At 39.2% G+C, this 23691-nt stretch overlaps 1 protein-coding gene across 1 annotated transcript; it reads left to right on the plus strand.

The window, feature by feature from the left end:
- Positions 1-944: 944 nt before the first annotated feature.
- On the plus strand, positions 945-23241 carry C14H11orf97 (chromosome 14 C11orf97 homolog). The gene is made up of 4 exons (XM_050758933.1): positions 945-1197; positions 6070-6174; positions 17822-17947; positions 23010-23241. Exons 1-4 carry the CDS (start codon positions 963-965, stop codon positions 23012-23014), a joined length of 471 nt encoding a protein of 156 aa, XP_050614890.1. The 5' UTR covers positions 945-962; the 3' UTR covers positions 23015-23241.
- The last annotated feature ends 450 nt before the right edge of the window (positions 23242-23691 follow it).

The following is a 23691-nucleotide window of genomic DNA, read 5'->3' on the forward strand; positions in this document are numbered from 1 at the left end:
GTGATAGTAATGTAAACATTAAATATTACTCTAGTCAAAATTTCAATTTATCTATAATAGTAGTATAAAGGAGCAGTAAGTATATGTGACACAGGGAGTATGAAAATCAACATGATATCTAAAATTGAAAAACATAAAAAGCAGCAATATAAGGATTTGGTATTAAAAGTGTTTGGCTCTGGGGTACAATGGAGACAGAGGAGGTCTCCTGTATTGGGTTGCAAGCCTTGTAGAACGATTTAATACTATAAAACAATGCACATTCAACTTTCATAAAATTAACACCACAACGTAATCCATTTTTTAAGGACTGCAAAACCAAAACCAAGACAAAAGCAACCTTATGCTCCAAATAAAACCCTGAATTTTTCTACTTGCTCTTCAAATTAAAATTTGCTGAATTTGATTTCATCTGTAAAGTTAGTTATTAGTTTATTAGTTTTGTGAATACAAAAGAGCTTGGAAACTACAATTTGCTTAATAATAGTAATAATTTACAACGTGAAAGTTGGGATTCATCAGCATTTACTTATTCAATCATGTTGCGTGTGTGTAGCAGGGAGCGGGATGCGACAGGCACAAGGCTGCGTGAAACCAGCAACGGTGCCTTGTACTCACCTGCACACCGGTTCCACTTCTAACTTTTCTGTTCTGGGCAGTGATCTATTCTGTCGGCTTTGGGACCAGACTTCTGAGTCCACATTCCAACGGTGCCGCTTCCTCGCTATGAGGCCTCATGCAGTTTCCTTCGCTTTTTCTGAATCTCAGATTCTGTATCTGGGAATAGTGAAGACTCTCTTGCCGAGCTCGTGTGAGAAATAAACGAGAAATTAATGGAAAGTCCTTTGCTTAGGTCAATGATAATAATAACCCCAGCCTCATAACTTCAGCGCCTTCTTTGGCGCGCGAGATACCTAGGGCCTCGGAAGGCGGGCTAGGGGCGGGGAGAATCGGCAGTCACTATGGCAACCCGAGACGCCTCGCGTGCCGGGCGGCCTGCAACTGAGCTGAGAAGGAAACAGTGCCCGGGGCTCTCAGAAGACAGCTGCGGCATGACAGGCGAGGAGGCAGTGGTGGTGACCGCAGTGGTGGCGCCCGAGGCGGGTCGCGAAGAGGAGCAGCCTCCGCCGCCGGCAGGGCTGGGGTGCGAGGCGCCAGAGGAGCCCGGCCGCGGCCGCGTAGAGCACCGCCAGCAGTGTGAGTTCAGCTCCCGCCGCGGACGCTACCGGGAGGAGGGGCGTGGAGAACGAGTGACGGGGCAGCTGGGGGAAACCGCAGTGGAACTGGCTGAGAAGGTTTGGGGCAGGGGAGATGGAGCTGCTGCTTTTGACAGAGCCAGAGATGATGGCACTGTGGCAGAAAGCATCGGTTCATCTTTCCAAGCCCTCCTTCCCGATAGCCTGCCTGAACCCAGAGTCTGGACATCAGCTCCGATTTAATCGGTAGTTGCATTATTCTGAAAGGAATTACACACACACACACACACACACACACACACATTTATATGTATACCATTTTATACATGCATTTATATATGTATATGTATGTGTATGTATGCATGCGTATACACCCTTAGAAACACGCAGCTCATTGTGCCAGTTATTTCATTTTACAGATGAGGAAATTGAGATCTAGACCAGAGGAAAGAAAGTGACTTGCCACAGTCAGTCAGTGCAGGTGAAATACTTAAATCACTTTTAACTTCCATCTCTTGGACTCTCAGTCTACAACTACCCAATCCTTTTAGAATCTCATAATTATGGGTCACATTTTAACGCACTGTTCTTTGCTCTCTGCCCTGCCAAACACACAATATTCAAATAGGTAAAGACAGTTCTGGCCCACAGCCACAGTGCAAGTGGCTGTAATTTGGGTCCTAGCCAGGTTGTTACTCACCCATACTGTTTCATGAATTAACAGATATTTCACAGCCTCTTGCACCCCAGGTCTTGAGTAGGTGCTAAGGAATGATGGTGAGAATAATAGACCAGAGGAACAGAGGAGTTTCCAGCCCTTCTGCAGCGCCTCCTTGATTGCCTTTCTGGAGAGCAGACTGGGGTTCTCCACGGTTCCTCTGCGCTGGCGGGCCCCAGGAGAGAGGGTTGGGCCGAAGCACCTCCCTTGGTGGACCACACACTCTCCTCCCCAGAGACCTCATCAAGGAGTTACAGAACCACTGCCTCCTGGTGAAAGGGGCCTCTTCCCTGGGCATCAGCTCCAGTATGACTATGAAACGTCATTCCTTGTGTTATTATCAGCAGCATGCAGAGGCCTTGCTTAGATATATTTAATAAATTCAGTATATTTGGGTAATGGAGATTACCCACATAAATTCAGTATATTTAGGTAATGGAGATTCTTTACTCCTACTTAAAATTATTATGATTATTATGATTTTTAGACAGCTCTGTTGCCAGGCTGGAGTGCAGTGGCATGATCTGGGCTCACTGCAACTCCACCTCCTGGGTTCAAGCAATTCTCATGCATCAGCCTCCTGAGTAGCTGAGATGACAGGCACACACCACCATGCCTGGATAATTTTTTCGCACTTTTAGTAGAGACAGGGTATCGCTACGTTGGCCAGGCTGGTCTTCAACTCCTGGCCTCGAGTGATCCGCTCGCCTCAGCCTCCCAAATTGCTGGGATTACAGGCATGAGCCACCGCGCCCGGCCTCCTACTTCAAATTCTATCAGGAAACTTCCCCATTAAAGATGCTAGTATCTAAGTTTCTTTCGTCCTGTGGCTCTAGGAGTAAAAGGTGGGATTAACATTCACTCATCAATTTAACATATATTGAGTCTTTACTACATGCCAGGCATTGGACAAGTTTCAGGGAAAGGACTAATGACTTAAGGCAGATGTCCAAACTTTCACAAGCTCACAAAGTTGGAGTGGGAAAATGAAAGAGTTCCTGCCTCAGCCTCCCTCAGAACCTCCTTTTAGGGGCTCAGCCTAAGTAGAGACAGGCTGTTCGCACAAGCACAAAGTACTCAGTCAATTTTCAAATGTCTCTAATTATTGGAAAAGTCTTCAGTCTCTCTACAGCTTCTACTCCCTAATCACAGGCCTGCTCTCAAACACGAAGTGTGGTTGTTTCCCACGTAAACATCCTTGAATTATATAAAGGCGGCTATTCGAGCACCAACCAAATCTTTCATAGACTTAATGTCACCTTTATTTTATTTAATTTTTGCTTTTTTTTTTTTTTTTTTTTGGAGATGGAGCCTCACTCTGTCACCCAGGCTGGAGTGCAGTGGCACAATCTTGGCTCACTGCAACTTCCCCCTCCCGGGTTCAAGCAATTCTTTTGCCTCCCAGGTAGCTGGGACCACAGGCATGCACCATCACGCCTGGCTAATTGTTGTATTTTTAATAGAGATGGGGTTTCACCATGTTGGCCAGGCTGGTCTTGGACTCCTGACCTCAAGTGATCCACCCACCTCAGCCTCCCAAAATTCAGGGATTACAAGTGTGAGTCACCGTGCCTGGCCAATGTCACCTTTAAGATCACTTGTAGTGCTCTAACGTGGCTGGCTGGCCACTTCTTCCAACAATCTCCAATGTATCAAATCACTGAAACCTGTATTCTAGGTATGAACTGATTAGTAGAGTGCAGTGGATCTATAACTATGGGTTGTAATAAACTATAAACAATTTTTAATAACCCTAGGAGCTTGGGAGACTCAGGTAAGTGTGGCTTCTCATTTTCATGATTTTAGTTTTATGACTTAAGGAAGCTACTTTCTCAACTATAAAACAGGAATAATTATACTTGCCAATAGGTCATTGTGAGAAAGGGAAATAGTAATATATGTAAGATGCAACTGTTATTAGCTCTCAGCAAAAAAACAAACAACAACAACAAAGAATCCCAAAAACCTGGAATAATATTGTTTCAAAAGAAATTCTGGAATAACATTGTTCTTAGTTATCCTTCTCAGTGATCACAGTTCCTCATGTCTATATAAACAAGACATCTATCGACAAATCCACTCAAAATGCTGGTAAAGATCAACATCAAACTGCTATGTTAGAGTTTGTAGAATTTTCTTTCTCTCTTTCCCTTCCTTCCTTTTTTCTTTTTTTAATTTTCTTTCCCTTCCTTTTCTTTCCCTTTCTCCTTTTCTTTCCTTTTTCCTTTCCTCTTTCCTTTCTCCTTTCCTTTCCCCTTTCCTTTCCTTTCTTTTCTCCTTTCTCCTTTCTTTCCCTTTTTCCTTTCCTCTCCTCTCCCTTCCTTCCTAGCCAAGTTTGTGAAAACTTTTTCTGCCTGAAAGTTCTCTCTCCTCTCCCCTCCCTTTCTCTCCCCTCCTTTTCTTTCTTCTCCTGAGCAGGAGATATTTGTTCGTACTAGCTCCTTAGTACTCTCCCAATTACCACAATTCTTCAAATCACCTTTAGTGATTTCTTCTGTACATTTTCCTAGCAGCAGGACTGAAATTTATCAGGAGACCTGAACTGACAGCAGGTGATCTTTTCCTTTCTGTTGTTCTGTTATAGGCTTAGTTTTCTTCCTAGCCAAGTTTGTGAACCCTTTTTCTGCTTGAAGATCATGATTTAACAGATTAAACCAAAGTTAGGCTTCAGTAATGCTGTTCCCATATTTTATTCATATGATTTCCAACTTTGGGGAAACAAGAATGAGACCCTGAAAGTATATAATTCTAACTTTTTCATGTCTGAGGGTGTGTCTGGATCTTCATGACTGGGAATGACCTGGGATCACTGCCGGAAGCAGCAGGTCTCTTGCCCCATTTGTGCCAGTCTGCATCCCCGTCAAATTGACTCACTTGTGTTGTTTATTGATTCGTCTGGAAAAGATGAGATACCTGCCCATATATATGGGAGTTTAAAATCAAATCATAAACAACTAAAGTACTCAGTTGTTTAGGTTTTCAATGGTTCCTTGAATTGAGCTTTTGGGTACTGAGATTAGAACTACCGGTTCACTGACATTCACAGTTACTGTATAACTGCATTGACAGACATGCACACAGAATAGTCTTTAGTCAGAGCTCTAATTTCACAGTGCTTAGTTCTAACTGGACACACATTTGTTGAGCATTTATTATTACATCAAGCTCTATTCTAAGACTCTGATGAACTGAAGAGGCAACATCCCTGCCCTTATGGGTTTTGTGATCTGGTAAAGAAGACAGATATTAAATGAATAGCTACACAAATAATTGTATATAAAGAAATGAAGCTGTATCCAAAATGCAATAAGTAAAATGAAAAATAAAGTAGGGTGCCATGATAAAAAGTCCTTTCCAGATTGTGGCGTAAGGGAAAGTTTCCCTAAAGAACTAATGTTTAAGGCAAGACCTAAAATTTGAGTAGAAGTTATATAGGCAAAACCAGGAGAAAGGCAGCTCAGGTAGCAAAAACAGCATGTGCAAAGGTAGGAATGAACGGAAGGGCCATGTGGCTGGAGCTCAGAGAGCAAGAGAGAGAGGCCGACAGGAGAGACTGCGGATATGGGTAGGCCCAATAGCACAGAGCTCTTCTGTTTCTCTGGAGTTCTGACATCTGGACTGAGCAGAAGAAATGTAGCTACGGTGTTTAGAACAAACAATTCAGTCCTTGACTATAGTAGTCATGTCCTATAGGTCCAGATTTAGAGGCCAGGGAAAAGTCCTATGTCCATAAGTGGTTCACTACTACAATTCAGTTTCACTCTTTTAAAATGACGATTTAAAAATGCTGAGATTTTGTTCTCTCTTCTGTACCTGGATTGTAAGCTCCATACACACATCTGTCTTATTCATTGTTCTGTCTTCAGCCCCTAGCCAAATGCTTGTCACACTTTATGTATTTCTTCCTAACACCTAAAAGAGGTACCTGAAACTTACTCTACAAGTTCAGGAATTACATGAAAACGTGAAGTCCCAAAAGAACCTAAAGTTCCCATGGAAGAGATCTTTCCAAGATAGAGCCTTCAGGGCAAATTGTCTGATATTTGTATGGAATAACATGTCTTCTTTTTAAAAAATTGTTATCATATAGATATAATGGCTAGAAGATTGGGCAGAATTTATACTAAGTAATTGATTTTGTTAATGCCTTTATAGGGAAGAAATTTTTATATTGTGAACCACATAAGAGAATTAAGGAAGTACTGGAAGAAGAACTTTATATTAAGAGAGATGAATGCCACATTAAAAATCCAGCTGCAGGTAATCTCAGTGATGAAGTATATTTGTGAAATTAATATGAAATTGCCTATTTGATGACAGAGTATTTTATTATAAAACCATACTATTGAAGTAAAAATAGGTTTTTGGAAAGTTCTTGAACTAGTTTATAATGAATTTGCTTATGTCCAAATAAACCTTCATATCTAGAAAAAAAAAATAGGCTGGGCGTGGTGGCTCCCGCCTGTAATCACAGCACTTTGGGAGGCCGAGGTGGGTGGATCACAGGTCAGGAGATCGAGACTGTCCTGGCTAAAACAGTGAAACCCCATCTCTACTAACAATACAAAGAATTAGCCAGGCATGGTGGTGGGCACCTGTAGTCCCAGCTACTCGGGAGGCTGACACAGGAGAATGGCGTGAACCTGGAGGCGGAGCTTGCAGTAAGCCGAGATCCTGCTACTGCACTCCAGCCTGGGTGACAGAGCGAGACTCCATATCAAACAAACAAACAAAAAAGAAGAAGTAGATATCAATATGTACTTTGCTGTCCCACTTTCTTGGTGGAGTTATTTCTATTTAATGACATGTACAATGTTTTCCAAGTGCCTGAAAAACACAATAATATATTTAATCTTTATCAATATACGTATGACAAGTAACAGTGGTTTCCAAACTTTAGATTTGCATCAGAATTACCTGGGAGCTCGTTAAAAGCAGATTGCTGGGCGCCACCCCTGGCATATCTGGCTCAGTAGGTCTGCAGTGAGGCCCAAGAATTTGGATTTCTACAACATTACCGGATAATGTTAATGCTGCTGGTCCAGTACCCGACTTTGCAAATCACTGACTTAGCAGAACCTAAGTCATTTACATGGTCAAATCATCCAAGGATTTCATCCCACAGAGGATCTGAGCGTTGATAGCTCTTATTGATCGTTCATGTGTGCAAGAGATGCTCGAGGAGCCCCAGAATCCCAGATGTTAGTTTGAAACTGCTGACACCCTTCATTTTCATGGTTCCTTCTCAACAATTACTAGATGTATATTTCATGCTCTCCCAATCATCAGATTTTTATTGTGACACTCTTAGGTATCAGCAGTTGCTAGAAGAAATAACAAAACTATTGTATTGCATAGACTCCTTCATTAAGAGACCTTGACATTTTTTATGGAGAATTGTTGGTCAACCTGCGAGTGAGGTCCCAATTCACTAAGGATTCCTAAGAGAGAGGCTGCAGGACCAGAAGTCCATCATTTCAGATTACATGATGTATGTTGTGCCCACTGTACTTTTTTTTTTTTTTTGGAACGGAGTCTCGCTCTGTCACCCAGGCTGGAGTACAGTGGCACGATCTCTGCTCACTGCAACCTCTGCCTCCTGGATTCAAGCGATTCTTCTGCCCCATTCTCCTGAGTAGCTGGGATTACAGGCACACAGCACCACGCCCAGCTAATTTTTGTAGTTTTAGTAGAGATGGGGTTTCACCATGTTGGTCAGGTTGGTCTGGAACTCCTGACCTAGTGATCCGCCCGCCTTGGCCTCCCAATGTGCTGGGATTACAGGTGTGAGCCACCGTGTCCGACCCCACTTTACATTTCTAAAGCAGACATAGAAACTCCTTTGGGTCTTCTCGTATGACCCATTCTTATAAAAGGAGAGACCAATAAAATAGTGCAATTTGCTCCCACAATATCTTCAAGGAAAGTTTTAAAGTCTATTTTGGTGGCTCAAGCCTTTGCTTTGGGAGGCCACGGGCGGATCACGATCTTCAGGAGATCAAGACCATTTTAAACCCCGTACTAAAAAATACAAAAATCTTAGCGGGCGCCTGTTCCCAACTCGGGAGGCTGAGGCAGGAGAATGGCGTGAACCCGGGAGGCGGAGCTTGCAGTGAGCTGAGATCCGGCCACTGCACTCCAGCCTGGGCCACAGAGCGAGACTCCGCCAAAAAAAAAAAAAAAAAAAAAAAGTCTATTTTGAATTAAACGAATGGATGCGGAATGACCTACTAGATTTCAGCTGGAAGCCCTGCCTATATGTACTATTTTCCTGGTGTTTAACATTTTTTTCTAAGTCTATACCGTTATATTTTGGATTTATCTTCATTGTTTTAAAAATCTATATAAAAGCTAGTTTATACACTAGCTGTGTGTTGTATTATTCTTATTGGATACATTAGATTGTAAGACAGTCTGAGTGAATAGGATGTATCATTTGGTTTATAAAAATTCATTTTCCTAAGCAATCTTTTCAAATATCCTTTATATAAAATGAAGACTGTCTGGCTGCTTTTTAAAATAACATCCACTAGAGGTGGCACAGAGGTACTATTTTAGCCTAGAAAAATCTTTCAATGCTGAGAATAGATTCTATAAATTTGGGTTTTTAAATGATATACTTGTGGGAAATCCTGCTCTTTTTAAAATATATATCATGGCTAGAAGCCACATACGATTGGCCAGAACAGGGAATTAGCATCTAGCGAGGGTGCCACACTCTTCCAGCCCAGCCTCAGAGCCTAGAGGCCAGTCATTGAACCTTTGCTTCTAGTTCAGTTTGCAGTGACCCCTCCTTTATATATCTGATGACAGCCATGGCTTCTTTTCCTGGAAGACACATCTTGTTACATACATGCAGAATTTTGCATAAGACTTTTAGAGAATTGTGTGGTTCCTATAGCTACTATTTTAAAATATAAGTACATGTTAACCATTTTCTCCATCCCTTTACTTCTCCTTTGCTACTTCACCTATTCTAATTAAGCGTTTGCTCCCATGGGTCCAGGGAAACTGTTCTTTCCCAGGATTGCAAATAGCCTTCCTTTTGAAGGTCAAATCCAATGATCCCTCCAACATACTCAACCTCTCTGTAACGTCTGATGTAGTTGTTTTCTCCTTCCCTCTAAAAACACTTTCTTAGCTTGGCCTGTAGGTCACAATGCTCCAATTTCCTGGTTTTGCTCCTACCTCTTTAGCTATTCTTTCTCCATCTTCTTTGCTGGCTCTCCCTCCTCCTAGCCTGTATAATTTAGAGGGCTCAGTCACAGGCTCTTTTCTCTACCTACCCTCACACCTTGGGAGATCTAGCCCTATTGGGCTAATGACTCCAGCAGTTTTTATTTCTACCCCATACTTTTCCCTTTAAATCCCAAAACCTACTTGATTCTCCACTTGGATGTCGAATAGGCCTCTCAACCTTAAGATGTCCAGAACAGAACTCTTATTCTCTACCCCCAGGCTTTTAAAAACCCATAGGTCTTTCCCATATCATGAGATGGTACCACCAAACACCTAGAAGTCAGTTCCTTAAACTCCATATCCAGTCTATCAGCCAATTCTGTTGAATTCAGTATATATCCTAAATCCCCCACCAGCACGGTTGCCAAGCCCCTGTCACCTTTTGCAGGCCTGGCAATAGCATCCTATAACAGCCTCTACTACTGCCCCTGCTACTGTTAATTCTCTCCACTGAAACCAGAGGGATCTTTTACAAACATAAATTGTTACATGTCACCTCCATGCTTAAAGCTGTCTGATGGCTTTTTATTATTCTGAGACTAGATTTCATGCTTCCATGGCCAGCTCATCTCTCTGATCTCATCTCCTATACTTTCCCACTCCACTTTAACCACATAGGCTTTCTTGACATTTCGGAACATGCCAAACCCATTTTTACCCCTTGGGACATTTAAATGTCACCCAGACATTCAGATGTCTTCCTCTCTCTTCATTCAGGCTTCAACTGCATATGCCGTCTTCTCAGAGAGGCCTTTCCGCTCCAGCAGGTCAAAATAGAAACTGTCCTCTAAGTCACCTTCTAATCCCTTACACTGCTTTCTTCTTTCTCCTGTTTTCTATTGCTACCTGAAATTTTATGCAGACAGTCCCCAACTTATCGCGGTTCAACTTAATGATTTTTCAGTGTGATGGTGTGAAAGTTGCTTTTTTCCTGGGCTAGCGATATGCCATATGACACTCGTTTGCAACGCTGGGCAGTGGCCATGAGCTGCAGCTTCTAGTTAGCCATTCTAATGTAAGTGTTCTGAGCATGTTTAAGGTAGGCTAGGCCAAGCTATGATGTTTGGTAGGTTAGGTGTATGAAATGCATTTTCTACTTAGAATTTTTTTTCAACTTATGATAGGTTTTTCAGGATGTAACTCCATTGTAAGTCGAGGAGCATCCATCTTTCTTTATATACTTCTTTTTTGGCTATCTGTCCCACTAGAACACAAGCTATCTGAGGATAGGGGCTTAATTTTGCTTACCCCAAATCCTCACAAAGATATATGATATTGATATTCTGATCCCCATCTTAGGATGAGTAAACTGAGATTTTGGGAGGTTTTTAACTTGCCCAAGGTTATGCATTAAGTAGCACAACCAGATCCAAATTCAGATCTGACCCCCAATTCCATAGACTTTCTACTCACTATGGTGTCTCTGGTGACACGTTATGGCTAAATGCAGTGGATACTGTTCTGCCTCTAGGTGGCTTGAGCTTTCTGCAACATTTGACATTGTTGATGGCTCTCTCCTTCAACGTTGCTCCTTTCTCAAATTCCATGATACTTAACTGTCCTGGTTCTCCCTCTACTCCTTTCTCACCCTCTGTTAAGCACTCTTTTTATTCACTCCATTCTCCAAATCTTGATGTTTATCAGAATGTTTCCGACAGTCTTGTAATCTTGTTCCATTAGGTTTCCTGGGATTTTCTCAGACTTTCCACTATGGCCTCTCTAGGATGCCTCTGAAATGTGTCCCTGCAGGTAAACTTCTTTTCCTGGATATCCCATAAGTCGTAAGATAACTCAGGCCCAACATGACCAAAACAAAACTCACACCTCTGGGACGGTCACGGTGGCTAATGCCTGTAATCCCAGCACTTTGGGAGGCTGTGATGGGTGGATCACAAGGTCAGGAGATCGAGACCACCCTGGCTAACACAGTGAAACCCCGTCTCTACTAAACATACAAAAAAAAATTAGCCGGGCGCAGTGGTGGGCGCCTGTAGTGCCAGCTACTCGGGAGGCTGAGGCAGGAGAATGGCGTGAACCAGGGAGCTTGCTATAAGCCGAGCTCCGCCACTGCACTCCAGCCTGGGAGACAGAGTGAGACTCCGTCTTAAAACAAACAAACAAACAAAAACACACAAAAAACTCACACCTCTCCCCGACTTGCTGCTTCCCTTATATCACCCATCCCAATGAATAGCATGGCCTAAGGTCCAAATGCAAAACCACAGAGCCATCCCCTATCTCCACACCAGACCACCATGTTCCACATCTAATTAGACTGTGAGAGGTACCTTAGTTTGGCTCAAGATCCCAAAATGTTGACCCATATGCCAGGTTCACCTTGCAAACATATTTATTTGCCCTGCAGTATATTTTTTAAATATTTGAACCAGTTGTCAATATTTTAAAATAGAAATTTTATATACAAATCTAGACGTCTAGATTTTCTTGAGTGGTGATGGAGCAGGGAGGATAAAGGATGATTTGACAATACCAAGGCACCATTTGCATCAGGCAACAGTGGCTGGGGTTGGGTTACAATGCCCCGTGCTGACCTGCCCACTCCACTGTTCAGCATCCTACACCAAGTTCCCTACTCCAGTAGGAAACATCACAAGTTATGTATGTTCACGTGCCCACTGCAGGTTTTTTCTTCTCATTGTAGAAATAGAAAAAATTGTTTCTCTTTTATGATGCCTTCATCAAAAGTAGTAAAAAAGGGAAAGACTGGGAGAACCAATTATTTCTTACCCCTGGCCAGCTTTACTTATATTACTGGCCTGGCCTCTTCCTATGTATATTTGAATTTGTGACTTTGGATAAACACTACATACTATTTTGCAGATATTCCCAAGCCTGTCTAAATTCTAGGGACCCCAACACATATGCATGGATCTCAGCATATTTGTAGCTATGTATGAATTAGCTGGGTTTGTTTGAATTTTAAGACAATCAACTCCATATACTCTCACAACAAAGTAATTGATTGTTGAAGGTGAGACTTCAGTAAGAGTCCAGACTGGATTTTCCTTAACCATAGATAAAATACTGCAATACTGGGCTATGTAGCAAAGCATAGGTGAACTTATTGAAGAGTCTGTTAAGAGTGCAATCTGTCCTGGAGGTAAACAACTTAAATCATAGCATGTTTTATTTTCGAATGAGTTGACAGTGACAATTATGGAAGTACCCAGAAGCCGTGTGTTTATTTCTGTGCTTTTTCTCTTCTCCTTTGGTTGAATGAAATTAGTAAAAAAAAATCAAAAGTTTCAGAAGTTGAGTTTTATGGATGTTGAACAGAATGAACATTATATTTCTTTGGGGATACCATTGGTTGCACAGCTAGTGAGACTCAGGAGAAAGAGTTGTTCAGACTGGGGCTCTTATCTGAATGAGCTGTCCTACTTGTTCTTGTGGTCATATTGTGACTACAGCTAATAAGGGCTGTGAAGACACTGAAATGGACAAGGTGTCTCACGTGGTTGTTACTTTGCACTCTATTCTTGGGTCTAGGGAATGCCATTAGTGACAATAGAAACAATGGGCTGACAGGCCTCTTGTCCTCCCTTCTGTGGACTTTTGATTCCTTGTAGGCTCTTGATGCAGTGATACATGGGCTGAGTTAGAAGCACTGGATGCCAGGGTGAGAGTTAGGGATGTCTTTTTATATGATGATGTTGATGTTGGGAATTATGGTGATAATAATAGTGATAATGGTTATCATTTACAGAGTTTCTTCTGCACATGATACATTTTTTGCAAATAATCTCTTTTAATTCTTGCAATAACCAGTGAGATATATGCTCTTTTGATTCACATTTTGAAGAACTTGAAGCTGAGGCTCAGGGGGTGACTTGTCCAATGTCACACTGATACCTGGATGCAGATTTGTCAGAAGCTAATGTTCTTGCTCTTAGTCATTGGGTTCTTCCATCTCTCTTTAAAACATAAGATTATGCCTTCGGAGAAGAACAGAGATTTGAAATTGATTTAGTAGCAAATAGTGTTCTATTCAGTTAAAAAAAAAGAAATGTTGCTAGTTTTCTCTAAGTTCAGTTTCAGTTTAGCCTCCAGGTTCAAATTTGAGGTAAAACGGGTTTCAGAGGCTTTCCACATTCCTATCAGATAAGGACAAACAACCTGGGTCTACTTGAAAAGGTTAACCTCATACTGAAAAAAAAAAAAAAAAAAAAAAAAAAAGGAGTGTAATTTTCTCATCAGATCTTTTAATCAGATAAAATGGAATTTGGCCAACTTATAGAACTTTCTGGATAAGGAAGAATTTAGCTAATGTCCATCATTCATATATTCTCAGTGATTTCCTGAAGATTTTCCTTTCCTTACAACTTTTCGAAAACAAAAATGTAGAATTGGCTGAGTGCAGTGGCTCATGCCTGTAATCCCAACACTTTGGGAGGCCGAGGTGGGCCGATCACAAGAGGTCAGGAGTTCGAAATCAGCCCAGTCAACATGGTGAAACCTCGTCTCTACTAAAAATACAAAAATTAGCCAGGCCTGGTAGCGTGCGCCTGTGGTCCCAGCTACTCTCCAGGCTGAGGCAGGATAATTGCTTGAACCCAGGAGGCGAATGTTGCAGTGAGCTGAGATCTCACCACTGCACTTCAGCTTGGACAACAGAGCAAGACTCTGAGGCCTGGTAGCGTGCGCCTGTGGTCCCGGCTACTCTCCAGGCTGAGGCAGGATAATTGCTTGAACCCAGGAGGCGAATGTTGCAGTGAGCTGAGATCTCACCACTGCACTTCAGCTTGGACAACAGAGCAAGACTCTGTCTCAAGAAAAAAAAAAAAGAAAGAAAGAAAGAAAAGAAAAATGTAGGCTTGTGAGACATTCATTATGGAACTAGTACATTTATTGTATTGTTTATTTTAAAACTATTTCTGCATTTCTATTCTATAAAGGACTTTGCAGAAATAAAGTGATGTATTAATTTAATGTTTTCAAGTTGCAAGGGCTTTTGTATTTTTCTGGCTAAAACCTACAAAGGTTATAGTAGTCATGAAAAATTTGATTAATAAACTTATTAATTTTCCCCTTACATAACACTTCCTTTTCCAATGAATTTCAGAAGTGTATTGCCAAATACATTAATGAGTTCTACATGTGCCTTAATACATGGAAACTTAATTTTGAATCCAGTTTATTTACTATATTAAGTACAAGCTTAGAAAGTGCAAAATGTTGCCAAGCAAGTGTGGATATATTTCATTATTTCATTCAATTAAAATGTTTTCTGCACCTACAATATAGGAGGAATTTACTAGACACGAGTTATTCATTATTTCATTCAATTAAAATGTTTTCTGCACCTACAATATAGGAGGAATTTGCTAGACACCAAAGGCATGTCGAGACAATTATAGAGCCTAGGAGTCGCCAGACATAAATTAAAAGTACTTATATTTTTCTTTCTCTAGTCAAACCTCTGACCTTGTTTGCACAAGAAAAGTACAGATGATATGGCTCTAAACTGGCTTTTCAAGCTCCAATGTTCATTATTTACAGTCCAGAGAGAGCTGAAAGGAACTCAAATATTTTTAAGGTGTGAGCTTACCTTCCCTATAAAACCAGACCAGGTCCTACTGGCTAAAATTTTGGGCATAAAGGCATGCTTTAGTCATTTTAAAATTCAGTATAAAAATACACCTATAAAGGTTTCTGAGTGGAAAGTGTTGGAAGCATGAGAAGGGAAGAGAGAAGAGGAATCTCTAGAGGATTCTGAGCCTCAAGAACAGATTTGATTCTTTTCTTCTAGCTTCTCCCTTTGTGCCTGCTGCCCTTTTCTTTTTCAGTTGAGAGGAGTCGACACTTGAAGTCTTTCTGGCTTTGTCTGCCTTCCTCCTTCTGGAATGCACATGCCCTGAGCTGAGGGAGTTAAGTTTCTCTTAAAAGAAGCAGCTGCCTCAGAGAGCATCCATGGTTTTTTCTAGACCCGCTTTTATCCAGTCAAATATATCACCTTCTGGAACTTCTTCACCCAAACATCACTTCACATGTGTGAAGGGCTATTATTTTTTTCCCGCAACCATTATCCCTGAATATAGCAAATATTTATGCATAACCATATTTTGCTTTGAGAGTTTCTAATGCATTTCTGGGCATCGGCATTTATATTTCAGCTGTTTTTCTCTATGACATTCTTGTGATTGCATGTGAAAGAGCACACTTACACTTAACTAGTACAATTCTTCCATCTAATTTGATGTGATTTGTCTGCACGGTTCTGCTTCCTGATTTTATACTGCTTTCCACATACTGGATCTTCACAAAGTGTCAACCACAAGTCCAAATCTATTTCCTTGGTCTCCCACAGGGTATCATGCACTGGGGGTATTAAATATAAATGTCATGGGCCACTAAGTTTTAGAGTTTATTATCCAGAGGCTGGGGAGCAGTCCTTTTTTTTTTTTTTTTTTTATTATTATTTTACTTTGAGTTCTAGGGTACATGTGCACACATGCAGGTTTGTTACATATGCATACATGTGCCAAGCTGGTGTGCTGCGCCCGTTAACTCATTTACATTAGGTATGTCTCCTAATGCTATCCCTCTCCCCTTCCCCTACCCCCGGCAGGCCCTGGTGTTTGATGTTCCCCACCCTGTGTCCATGTGTTCTCATTGTTCAGTTCCCACATATGAGTAAGAACATACAGTGTTTGGTTTTCTGTCCTTGTGATAGTTTGCTCAGAATGATGGTTTCCAGCTTCATCCATGTCCCTATGAAGGACATGAACTCATCCTTTTTTATGGCTGCATAGTATTCCATGGTGTATATGTGCCACATTTTCTTAATCCAGTCTATCATTGATGGACATTTGGGTTGGTTCTAAGTCTTTGCTATTGTGAATAGTGCCACAATAAACATACGTGTGCTTGTGTCTTTATAGCAGCATGATTTATAATCCTTTGGGTATATGCCCAGTAACGGGGTGGCTGGGTCAAATGGTATTTCTAGTTCTAGATCCTTGAGGAATGACCACACTGTTTCATTTCTTCTAGATTTTCTAGTTTATTTGCATACAGGTGTTTATAGTATTCTCTGATGGTAGTTTGTATTTCTGTGGGATTGGTGGTGATATCCCCTTTATCATTTTTTATTACATCTATTTGATTCTTCTCTCTTTTCTTCTTAATTAGTCTTTCTAGTGGTCTATCAATTTTGTTGATCTTTCCAAAAAACCAGCTCCTGGATTCATGAATTTTTTGAAGGGTGGTTTGTGTCTCTATCTCCTTCAGTTCGGGAGCAGCCCTTTTGTATCTCTGAACAGGATAGAAGAGGAAACTGGCTTGCATGGCAGGGGAAGATTTAGGTTAGATAGAAGGTACAGCTTAAACTTTCTAAGGTCTTAAACAGAAGGAGATTGTGGAATCTTCCTTGAAGGTCTTTGAAGAAGAGAGAAACTAATCTCGACAGATAACTTCAGCTACTCCACTCAGGAGTGGAAAAGGAGAGGCAGGTATTGACATAGAGTTTGGCAAGTCAGTTCAATGACTGTACCTTCAGTCACGGAATCTTAGTCCATGCTTGGATAGTAAAATCATTCTCCCTGTAAAAAAAAGCTATCATTCATTGAGTACAAAGCACTTTACAGCCATCTCATCTAAATCCTACAATAATCCTTCAAGTAGATATTATCATCCCTATTTCAAAATTGAGGAAATTAAGACATAGTGGGTTACATAACTTGGTCAAAATCAAATAACTGATAGATGGTAGAACTAAGATCAAAACCCAGATCTCCTCTGAACCCAGAGACTATGCTGCTAGTAATTACTTGCTATGGAACCCTTTAGAGAGGGATCAAATATCGGTGAGGACGCCAGTGGGCAGCCTTGGATCTATGAAGAATGTTTGGCATTAATATTTGCAGCCTTAGAAATGGGAAAAACAACTTACGGCAACTCACCCAAATTCACCAACTTACTAGACTTGGGTTGCAGTTTTCTACACAGTGGACATTCACCACGTGCTTGTTTGCTGAGTCTCAAAATGTAACCAGGTGATTTTAGGATATGGAGGATAACCAACTGCCAATCTTTGCTAAACCTTATTGAAAGGCATCAGGGTCCAAGAACTGTAATTATCAATGGGTAAACATCACTTTCCAGGTATTTTGCAATGATTTTTAAAACGCAGGATCCAGTGAGTTTATTGTTGCTCTTTTTCAAGGGGAGATTAGACAGCATCTAGTTTGTGGCTTTTAGAGGATTCTTGGATCTATTGGATGAATTAACTATTGGATGAATTAATGTAGTGATTTTTGGTCCTATTATCTTTAGAAATATTTTCTCTTACTGTAGGAATTAAATCAGAATCAGATAAAGTTGACTAAATGAATTCTATTTATTAACTGTTATTTATTCCTGATCCCTTTCTGTTTTGTTATGGATGTTTCTGTTATCTGTTTGTTTAGGGGCAAGTTAAATGATCTAAGAGCACTGTAGAAGTTTAATTGCATAGAGAATAGTTGAATGAATGAAATGGAATAAAAGATTAAACAAATGATAAAGATTTGGGTGGTTTGATTAGTCAAACCAAATAAACCCACACCCAAATAAATAAAAAAAAAATCACCAATTAAAATCTTTAAAATACTGTGCTAAAAAGAGAATATGCTAATAATTATTTTCTTGCTTTAAAAAATATTGACAGTGGCCCTGGAAGGGATTTGGAGCATTAAAAGGAATCTCCCTGTGGAAGGCTTGAAGCCAGGACTGCCGAGCAGAAACAGTTTATTGCCACAAGCCAAGTACTATTCCAGGCACGGAGGACTGAGAAGTAAGACCCTGATGCCCTTGACTTCCACTGAAGCCCCTGAGGGGACTTTGCAGTTTACAGACAAGTGGTATATGCTCTGTTTAAAGATCTCAATCAGAATTCAACCTTCCTTTGACTTGTTTCTCTTGGATTGCTTTTAGTTTGACCATATTATGTCACTATGGAACTCAAACTGTAACAATTCATCTAACCAATTTACCCCCATGGATACAACAGAAGTTCATCCTCTGGGATACACTTATGACTTTTTTCTTTACTTTCTATCTACACAAGACTTTCTAGCACACAGTCGGCCTTTGTGAAGAGGAATCCTGCACTGTCTTTTCTTCTAGATAGAGGATCATTGTTTCCCAGTGGAAATGAGGAAAGGGAAATGAGGGAATGAAGGAAGAACATGGCAGCTACTTTGCTTGGCACTCTTAGTTTCACCTTATTCCAGGAATGAGGCCACCAGACTGGGCCCAGGATACTGTTGTTCCTCAGCAGACATAAACTTTGGAACAAAATATTACTCATTCCTCACTGTCATAGCCAGTGTCTGCCAGGAACATTTGTAGCAGGATGTGGGGAAGACAGAGGTCTTCATATGGAAGCACAGTGTCCAGATAATCTAGGGTCATGCAGCTAGGTACATAAGTCCTTAAAATAGACCTAAAATTGGGAGATTACCCTGGGTCCAAAGGGAGAAGTAGATAAAATTCAAGCTTGGTACTCAACCAAGATATGAATCATAATAGCAATGCTATATAGCATTGCTTAGTCTAGATTCTTAATATATACAATAATAGGCTGGCCACAGTGGCTCACACCTGTAATCCCAGTACTTTAGGAGGCCAAGATGGGCAGATTACCTGAGGTCAGGAATTTGAGATCAGCCTGGGCAACATGGTGAAAACCCATCTCTACTAAAAATACAAAAATTAGCCGGGCATGGTGGCACGCATCTGTAATCCCAGCTACTTGGGAGGCTGAGGCAGAAGAATTCCTTGAACCTGGGAGGCAAAGGTTGCAGTGAGCCAAGATCGCACCACTGCACTCCAGTCTGGGTGACAGAGTATATATTATAATTATATAATTATATATTATATAATAATATAATTTGTAATTTATATATTATATAATTATATAATTTGTAATTAATATATATTATGTTGATATAATACATAATATTTCTATATATGTAATATTTCTATATTATATAATATACATTATATAATAATTATATATTATATATTTATATATTATATAATATACATTATATAATATTTATATATTATATACTATATTTATATATTATATAATATACATTATATAATATTTATATATTATATACTATTTATATAGTATATAATATACATTATATAATATTTATATATTATATAGTATTTATATAGTATATAATATTTATATAGTATATAGTATTTATATAGTATATAGTATTTATATATTATATATTTATATAGTATATAGTATTTATATATTATATATTTTTATATATCATATATTTATGTATTATATAATATTTGTGTGGTATATATTTATATATTATATATAGTATTTATATATTATATAATATTTATGTATAACATAATATTTATGTATTATAGATAGTATTTATGTAGTATATAATATTCATATGATATAAATATTATATATGATATACATATATACTATATATGTATGTATATATACTACTATATATACTATATATGTATATAGTATACTATACATACTATATATACTATATATGTATATAGTATACTATACATACTATATATACTATATATGTATATAGTATACTATACATACTATATATACTATATATGTATATAGTATACTATACATACTATATATACTATATATGTATATAGTATACTATACATACTATATATACTATATATGTATATAGTATACTATACATACTATATATACTATATATGTATATAGTATATAATATTTATATGCTATATATAATATTTATATAGTATATAATATTTATATATTATATAATTATATAGTATATATTTATATAATAATTATATAATTATATAGTATATAATATTTATGTATTATATACTATGTATATATTATATATAATATTTATGTATTATATATTTATATATTATATAATATATGCACACACAATAGTATATAATATTCTATCTAATGTCTACAACAATTACATGAAACAAGTATAATTCATTTCACAGATAAGGAAACTGAGGCACAGGGAGGTGAAATAATGTACCCCGGGTCGCTCAGCTAGCAAGTAGAAGAGTAGAATGCTGGGATTTGAACCAAAGCAGTCTGTCTCCAAAGTCCATGCATTCAACCACTAGACACTACTGCGTCTCTGAGCCAAGTGCCCACAAGCTAGGATGTCTACTAAACCTGAAGTGAGATGAGAGCTCAATAAAAGTGTCACACAGGAGTAGGGGCCCCAGGAGGCCAGGGATGCAGCCTCTGGGATATGGGCTCAGTAAGGGGGAAAATACAGCCACTGAGAAACTGAGACAAGAGGTTAAAAAAAAAAACAAAACTTGTTACTAAAGGGGATTCATGTAGCAAACAGGAACCAGTTAGGAAGACTTCGGTTTAATGATGATAAAGTAGTAGTAGCCACCATTTATCATGTGCCAGGCATGGCAGCAAGTGTTTTATATAGTTATGTAATCCACATGATCATATGAGTTGAGGATTATAATCTCCATTTTCTGGGTAAGAAAACTAAGGCATAGAGACACTTCACTACCTACAATCCCATGTCTAGGAGGTAGTGGAGCCCGAACTACAAACCCATGTCCATCTGGCTTCCAAGACTATGCCCTCAGTTCCAAGACTATGGCCCAAGACTACTGGACCATCACGGCAGATAATCTAGTCACTGTGCAACAAGCAACAGTTGTAGTGTTGTGGTTAAATAGGTACAAATGCCAGGGATATGGGAACACAGGGTTTTAGGAATCTGGGAGGCAGCTACCTTCATAATCCACAAAGATACTAGTGTCCTGCAGTAATGGTTGATTCAACCAGAGTCTGGGCCACTTGTCTATTGGAAGCTATTTATCTCAACTTTCCACTCAATTTCTTAGGTTCCACTTATCGTAGGTAATTCCATCATTCCAAGAAAACTCACTAAGTAATTTGTTTTAAAGATGAATGGTTTTCTGCATGCCTATTATGAGACCTATTGAATAACAAATTTCCTTTATTTAAAGACATATAAGTCCAATAAATTACCCAATTTATCGATTAGGGACATATGATAAAAGATTCAGGTTTCATTTTGACCATAATTGCATTCCTTTCATCCATACAATTTAAGAGACATTTCATGGCTCCCGCTCATTTTTACTCATCCACACTGCATTCCTAGGAGCCCTCGGCCCTCCATTTACTTCCAGCTGGTGCCAAGCCCTTATAGTGGTCATGTTACAATATGTAACTGTTATTGACAGATAGCTTAGCTTCACCTCTTTAGGTTGCCAGCTGCATTTTTGTCATATCATATGAGCTGCTACTATCTGCTGTACAGTCACAATTGATCAATCTAGATGTCAGACTGATAACCAAGAATTAGACCTTTCTCGTTATCAGTGAAAAAAGGAAGATGCTAGGCACAGAAATATCATAGATGAACAAAATCCACAGATAATTTTCTAAAATTGTCAGTAGTAATTAATACACTATCACAAGCTCCATGAAGGCAGGGACTGTCTTTTACTCACCACTGTGTATCTGGCACTTAGCACAGTGCCTGGTACAACAGGTGCTCAATTGCTATTAGTCATGAGAATGACCAATGAATGAATGAACCAGTAAGTATATGTTAAATGCCTCTTTAGGTTTAGAATCTTCTTGCTGCTAACTCACATACCTCCCCCGCTCCCTCAAAAGTATATTGTTTTCTCTACTTGAGACTGCTAAACTAAACCAAATGCAAACAATAGAGGGACAATCAATGCAACCTACTCTTTTCAGTGTATGAATCATGAAAAATTGCATATATTTTAAATACATCTTGGAACTAACACTTTCAAAGAGAGGTCTTCTGTGGCTTACAATGAGTTTTCCAGGAACTTCTCCCATAAAATATGCTTCAGTTAGATACTTCAGTCAAATCTCATGGTCAATTTAAACAATTCACTCGTGCTTTTTTTTTTTTTTTTCTCTTTCTCATGAACAATGTGATCATGGTAGTTAGGACTCTTCCAACATATAATACACATCATTTAAAGTTTAAATTTAGAATTATGATCGTCCAACTGTAGTTCTAAAGCATGTTTCCATTAGAGACTGTGAATCTTCTACTGCTTTCATCACACTAAGAGGTTTTATTCATTTACTTTTATCAATCCCAGCATTCTGGGAGGCCAAGGCAGGCAGATCACTTGAGGCCAGGAGTTCAAGACCAGCCTGGTCAACATGGCAAAACCCTGTCTCTACTAAAAATACAAAAATTAGCAGGTGGGGTGATGCACGCTTCTAGTCCCAGCTACTCGGGAGGCTGAAGAATGAGAATCACTAGAACCCGGGAGGCAGGGGTTGCAGCGAACCAAGATTGAGCCACTTCATTCCAGCCTGGGTGACAGAGCAAGACTGTGTCTCTAACAAACAAACAAATGGTAATGGTTGATGACAAAAAACCTTTTATCGTTTCCTTCTTATTCTGTGCCATAAAACAAGCCAGAAAAAAAAAAAAAAAAAAAAAAAAGGCGTTGTCTAGTCTGGTACTAAGCTTGAATGTGCCTACAAATCACGTGGTATCTCAATAAAATTCAGACCTGATGCCATAGGTCTGGGGTAGGCTCTGAGATTCTGCATTTCCAACCAGCTCCCAGGTGATGCTGATGCTCCTTGTCTGGAAACTATGTGTCAGTCGTGAGAGTTTGGAAGACTGAGTAGTGGCTTTTCCAGTTACTGGGATGACGTGGGTATGGCTCTTACATTCTGTTCAACCAAATGGGAACATTAAGTCAAATTTAGATTAAAATGAGTGAGATTAAAGAGCATCTCCCCAAAGTAAAACACTTTTTTTTTTCACTTTTTCTTTTAACTCTAGGATAAGATGAATTAGATTTTCCATTAAGGAGGAACCTCTTTCTGCTGATGTCTGAAGAACGGAGAAGAAACTCAAGCTCGTTTCAGGATTTAAGATGTGTGCAAAAAATATGATAGCCTGTAATTACTATTATTGGTACTAATACCTATCTGTAAACTAATCCAAAGTAATGAAAGACTATTGGTAAAGTTCACTAAGTACCTGAAAACAATAAAGGAAAATATTATACTTATTTTTAGTTGTCACAGTTAGAATTCATTTGGCTTCTAATTCAGCTTATTTTATTAAATAAGTGAAACAATGATGAAAGAAAGGCACGTTTACTGAGTATTTACTTCAAGGCAAACATTATAAACCTTAACCCTTTACTACAGCATAATGTGTTAGCCCATTTTTAAAAAACAGAACTAAATCCAGATACAGATAATGGTGAGTAAATGAATGACAGAAGAAAAGTCTGTGACTCAGAGACAAACATTTTTATGCTAACCTTGGTAGAGCTAATCATTTCTCTAGAACTTGTTCAATAAATAGTAGGGAGCCAGGAAATTTATGGTAAGATCTAAAAAAAAGCAAAGTATTTAGGCCAGGCACGGTGGTTCACACCTGTAATCCCAGCACTTTGGAATGCCAAGGCGGGCCGATCACTTGAGGTCAAGAGTCCAAGATCAGCCTGGCCAAA

The sequence above is a fragment of the Macaca thibetana genome, chromosome 14, assembly GCF_024542745.1.
Source record: "Macaca thibetana thibetana isolate TM-01 chromosome 14, ASM2454274v1, whole genome shotgun sequence".
Lineage (NCBI taxonomy): Eukaryota > Metazoa > Chordata > Mammalia > Primates > Cercopithecidae > Macaca > Macaca thibetana.